This window comes from Schistocerca serialis, chromosome 1 (assembly GCF_023864345.2).
Source record: "Schistocerca serialis cubense isolate TAMUIC-IGC-003099 chromosome 1, iqSchSeri2.2, whole genome shotgun sequence".
In the NCBI taxonomy this organism is placed as follows: domain Eukaryota; kingdom Metazoa; phylum Arthropoda; class Insecta; order Orthoptera; family Acrididae; genus Schistocerca; species Schistocerca serialis.
In genome coordinates, this window is record NC_064638.1 from 80,615,123 (window position 1) to 80,621,122 (window position 6,000).

General features: G+C 45.5%; 1 protein-coding gene across 1 annotated transcript in view; it reads right to left on the reverse strand.

Moving 5' to 3' along the window:
* LOC126477107 (ionotropic receptor 75a-like) overlaps positions 1-4,452 on the reverse strand; it is a 134,483-nt gene extending 130,031 nt beyond the window's left edge. Inside the window, exon 1 of the mRNA XM_050103632.1 lies at positions 4,177-4,452. Within this exon, the coding sequence (XP_049959589.1) occupies positions 4,177-4,452 (276 nt within the window). The remainder of the gene's footprint in view (positions 1-4,176) is intronic.
* Between the last annotated feature and the right edge of the window lie 1,548 nt (positions 4,453-6,000).

A 6,000-nucleotide genomic window follows, 5' to 3' on the forward strand; every position in this document is an offset into this window, starting at 1 on the left:
CACTTTGATAGTGATGAAGCGGTGCAAGCAGAGGGGAGATTGTGGCTTGGAAGAATCTTCCTCAAAATATCAGAGAAATTAAAATCCCTTCAAACTTCAAAGGACAACTTTCTATCAGAAAAGCTGTCCCTTCTACAGCTCACGCTCGCCAACCCTCTCCACCCCATCACTTTTCCTTCCCCTTCTCTACAGATTTCTCTACTGAGATTCTCTTCTTTCCTAGCAGCCGTTGTCACTTTTATTTCAATCTTCTCCGCTTTCACTATCCCATCCGCTTCTTCTAATACCAAAGTAGGCTTCGAAATTGCTAAACTAATGAATATTGTGCTTCTTGCCTCCATTAATTTGTTATTATTATTATTAGTGTTACTGTTATTGTTATTATTATTATTATTATTGTCAATTATTACTCTAAGTTATAATATAAATTATTATTGTTGTGTTTGTCATGTAACAGCTAATAAATATCATTCTTAATTTCTCCATTACTTTAGAATCATTATTAGTTTTACTATTATTATTGTCATCATCATCATTATAAAAATTAATTATTAATAGTGCAAATTATTATTATTGGTATTGTTATGTAATATTTTATGTATGTGTTGTTCCTGGTCAGATGTAAGAGATGGCCTTAAGGCCCTAATCTGGTCAGGCTGATTGCGACTAAACAATAAATAAATAAAATAAAAGGAAGAAGGAAGTGTAGTATTATGGCTTATCAGTACTAGCGGAGCCGGCGCCTCAATGAAGATACCTGCGAGCAGCGCTTTGTACATCACCACAAATAGGATGACCTCACAAATGAAGAGCCTCCAGACTGCTGACCAACGAAGGCTACCAGATGGGTACATAAGTGGCGGGCCCTGGGCACCAGTCTTCGAGGTTACTTCTGTGTTGCTAGTTGGTGCAGAACGTTACATCAAGCTGTTGATAGCTAGCTCTGCCGGCAAACAGTGTCTATAGATGCATGTCCAATTCGAGCTTCTGCTTGTAGCCAACCACGGCTGCCACAAGTTGCCAATAATGTAGCAGTTCTTCAGCAACGAGCTGAGTAAATGATATTTATTTAAAGTGCACTTGTGTCAACTAATCCTCTACCTGCCGATCCATATTCCTGCGGGGAGAGTTACCTTTGGCCACCTTCAACCCATTTATCATTAGCAACGAGGTCGTAACTTTTGGCTCCTCGGAACGTAATGGCTGCCAGCTCGCATCATAACAGGAAGATTGTGGTTTAACGGCAAACGAAATCAGCCGTGTTCTTTTCAAAGGAATCATCCTGGCAATTGTCTTAAGGAATTTAGGGAAAAGATAGAAAATGTAATTGTGAAAGGGGGAAGGCCAATGTGGATTTGAACTACAGTCCTCCCGAATGCGAGTCCAGAGAGAGAAGGGTAAGAAGAGAGGAAGAGGTAAAATTAGAGAGGCAGATATTGGATATGAACATTTAACCTCTCTGTATGTTATTCAACAACTCTGGACAGTGCACCATCGAGAGAGCTGCGATCATACTTACTTTATCAAGTACAAAGAGTCACTGCTGAAATACGGAAGCACGTTAACCTAAGGAAAGCCGCGCGGGGTAGCCGTGCGGTCTAGGGCACCTTCCCACGGTTCGCGTCGCTCCCACAGTCGGAGGTTCCAGTGCTCAGCAGTTTGGTCCCGTAGAACTTACCACAAATTTCCAAATTTAAGCTAGGGAAAGGTAACTGTAGGGTTTTGACGACGCATCAGTTGCGATGTAATTGCAGCAGTTCCTCGTTTTTTCGAAACTTCTTGTATTTCCAAAAAGCATTCTCTAGGAAATTCGAAGAGCAGTTTTTGATTACCCTGAGGTACAATGTCCTAAACTCACAGTACAAAATATTAGTCACCCCCTTCATAAAAAGCATACAGGTCTCTTTGGAGCGTTGCGTACATAGAGTAGAACAGGTACCAGAGTTGCGTGAGACGCTCCACCGTTGATGCCAGCCATGGCAGCGTATGGTGCGTACGTTGCGGTCGACTGTAGGGAGTCAATGCACTAAGATGGGTTGATGCGGAGACGTGACACAATGGCAGAAAGGAACTGTCGTGTTTGGACATGCCCGTGAGCGCACAGTGAATGAACAGTGGTCGCACAAAAATCCTAAACGACAGGGAAGTGACACGGGTGTTGCGGCTTGTCAATGATAGTCGGTTTCACACTCAAAGGGAATTTCTGCTGTCAGTCAACGTAGGCCCAAATCAACCAGTTTTAAAGCGAAGTTTGCGTACGGAGCAGCATAAAAAGGGTATTTGGAGATGGGCACCTCGCAAAAGGCCATTGCTCAAAACGGCATGTAAACATGCACGTCTTCACTAGGCCACAAAACACATTAATACGACAGTAGCGTGCGGTGTGACCTGACAAGTAACGATTTTGTCTCTCTCAAATGAGGCAAGAAGTCCAGTGAGGTGTTTAACAGATAGTATGTGGAGGGCCTGCTTTACACTGTATAGTCTGTCTGTAAACTCAAGAGCGACCAGCGGTTTTGGTGGGGGAAGTGGCCTCTCCCGGAAAAATCCTGCCACTGGCCTACAGGGCAGCCCAAAATCAGTTGCCGGTTTGCTGTCTAGCGGTGTGCTTCGGCGTGCAGTGATATACGTCGATTCTGTTCGTGGGATCTTAGTTGCCAATCCCATTCAGCTGACTTTGTGTACTCACAGATGTACTTCAGTATCCGGAAGTGATGAATAATCGCCCTGCATTGTAAGAAAATGTGCAGAACACGAAGGAGATATTTGCGCAGAACGAGCGTTCGATCGTCTCTAACGTTATTACAGCTCGTGTTAAGGGGGCTACACAAAAAGATCTGTTGGCTAATATTAGCAGTCCCAATCAAAGGGCTGCAGTTTATGCAAACGTCCGCCTCGCCACAATAGGACTGCATAAGGAAGGAACGCGAAAACAAGGCGCATGGTTTACTGGAATCGCCGCGAAGGAAAACTAACAATTTAGGGAGGAAACCCATCGTCATAGACAGTTTCACAAAATCGGTCATTCGACAAACGATGGAGGACTTTTACATAAACCAAAAAATAATGCCCACATAACGGAAATTACTCAATGGCGTGAAACAAAAAATTACATTCTCGTTGCAGAAGTTTCACACAAGACACTGTGTGAAATGGGATTTACCTGGAAATGTTTTTCAGACATGTTTACGAAGACAATGACAAAGAAAGCAGTGCGAATCGAACTAATACAACACACGTAATTATAAATTTCTGGTTACTTTTTAAACACTCTTCCTGTTGCAAGAATTGTTAAGTTTTAATGCAACCCTTCAAAGAAAACTTCTACCTTTTAGTAGAAACACAAAGTAAGAACAATCCTTAAAGTCTACAGACTGATTGCACTATATCTGGTTCGTCTTACGAATAGAATTCATACGAATAGGCATTCGGCTCTATGTTAGTAGTAGAATCCTCACTTCCGTTCTATGTTAATATTATTTACTCTAGAATGTTTTGTTTCGAAGAAGCTATTGTCTTTCGTTTTCCTTATAATCTTAACGCATTTGTCTAAAAATAAACGCAGACAGGACGCATCTGTACACGGCGTCGTCACAGATTCAAAGCGCGCGCCGCGGCAGGGCCTGTACTACGTTGTGGAACAGCCTGTAGAAGCGCCCTGTGACGTAGCAGAGTAGGCTCACTCTTCAGTTTACCGACAGACTATAGGTGTTTGTATAGTGTCTTGAGAACTTTTCATACCATGAGTTGCCCCCTCTCTCTCAACTTACTGTGAGCATGTACAATGATGTTTATTTCAGTATTCTCCTATGTCTTTACGACGAGTACGCTGGTGGGGACTCCTATCTTCCAAGATAACAGCTATGTTCATAGGGCTGCACGTAAACGTCCCTGCTTTGACGAACGCTCGCATCCTTACTGCCCCGCTAAATCATCCGATCTTAATGCGATAGAAAATGTACGGAATTATTAGCGGGCGAGATGCTGCTGTCAATTTCCGCACAATTTGGCAGCGCTGCTGGATGTAACTGATAACGGGTTGCTGCAAGTGGATACGACATACCTGAAGAACCTTCGGGACTACCTTCCTCATCTATATGAGGACGTTATCAAGGCTAGAGCCCCCATTACTTGGAGTTAGCGTAACGTGCTCTGCCGGGAGCCTAGGGTGCTCACCACTCCAGCCGCCCCCAGTACGAGCCCGTCAAGAAGCCTCCAGCCGTTGTCCAGCGCGCTGCGGTGTAGTACGATCCCAGTATCAGGCGACCAGTGGCCGGCTGGCCGGATGGAAAGCGGCCGCGCCGGGTGCACGCGGTAGAGGGCGTACAGCAGCATAGCGGCGCCCTGCCGCCGCGCCCAGATGACGTCACTGTCCAGCCGCAGCGGCAGCGCCGCCTCAGGCGCGCCGGAACTCCACACCAGCCAGTGGGACGAGGTGTTTACTAGCTCCATCTGGCCGCTCTGCAACAGCGCCGTCCCTGTCTAAACAGCTCAACAAGGTTCTGCACCACCTGCAAACCTGCAAATCTGTGTAAGCTTTATACTCTGGCGCGGCAAGTGAAAGCTGCTTGTACAATACCGATATACCGGGTGATCAAAAAGTCAGTATAAATTTGAATAATAAACCACGGAATAATGTAGATAGAGAGGTAAAAATTGACACACATGCTTGGAATGACATGGGGTTTTATCAGAACAAAAAAAAAAAAAAAACAAAGTTCACAAAATGTCCGACAGATGGCGCTGGACAGCAAAAAGTCAGTGACTGCGAATGACAATCGTGTATGAAAGGAGCTGTAATGAGAGAGAGAATCAGATGCGCTAGCAGTCGCAGCATGTTCACGTTACCTGAAAAGGCGCTTTTAGTGAAGCTGTATTATCAGAATGGGGAATGTGCTAGTTCAGCGTTACGATCATATCGCCATAGGAAGGGGATTCGAACGGGTAAGGGTCCGTCGACAAATGCAGCTGTGGCGAGAATGATTTCGAAGTTCGAAGCCACGGGTTGTTTAGACGATAGACCCTGTAGTGGCCGACCGAGCACAAGGCGTAAAGCTGCTGAGACAGTTCAGGAAGAAATGGAGACTGTAGCGGGTTCGTCTATGCACGGGGAAGTCAGCGCTCGTGCAGTCGCACGTCGCACCTGCATTCCATACACTACTGTTTGGTTGGCACTTAGGCGTACCCTCCGATGCTATCCGCACAAAATCCATCGGCATCATGAACTGTTACCTGGCGATTTAGTGAAGCGGAGGGCATTTGCGGTGTGGGCGTTTCAAAAGATGGCGGAAGATGACGATTGGTTGAGTAACGTGTTGTGGACCGACGAAGCTCATTTCACGCTCCGAGAGTCTGTCAACGCCCACAACTGCAGAATTTGGGCTACCGAAAATTCTAGAACTGTCGTGGAAACTTCATTGTACGACGAGAAAGTCACGGAATGGGTTGGATTTACCACATCCACCGTTATCGGGCCTTTTTCTTCGAGGAAATGCGTAATTCTGGTTTTGTAACTGCTACCGTGACGGGTGAGAGGTACGCCGATATGTTATAGAATCGCATCATCCCCAGCCTGGCTGATAAACACCTGCTGGAACGTACGATGTTTATGCAGGATGGCTCTCCACCCCATATTGCTAGATGTGTGAAAGATCTCTTGCCCGCGTCGTTTGGTGATGATCGTGTGCTCAGCCGGAACTTTCGTCATGCTTGGCCTCCCAGGTCCCCAGACCTCAGTTCGTGCGATTATTGGCATTGGGGTTACCTGAAGTCGCAAGTGTATCGTGATCGACCGACATCTCTAGGGGTGCTGAAAGACAACATCCGACGCCAATGCCTCACCATAACTCCGGACATGCTTTACAGTGCTGTTCACAACATTATTCCTCGACTACAGCTATTGTTGAGGAATGATGGTGGACATATTGAGCATTTCCTGTAATGAACATCATCTTTGCTTTGTCTTACTTTGTTATGCTAATTATTGCTATTCTGATCAGA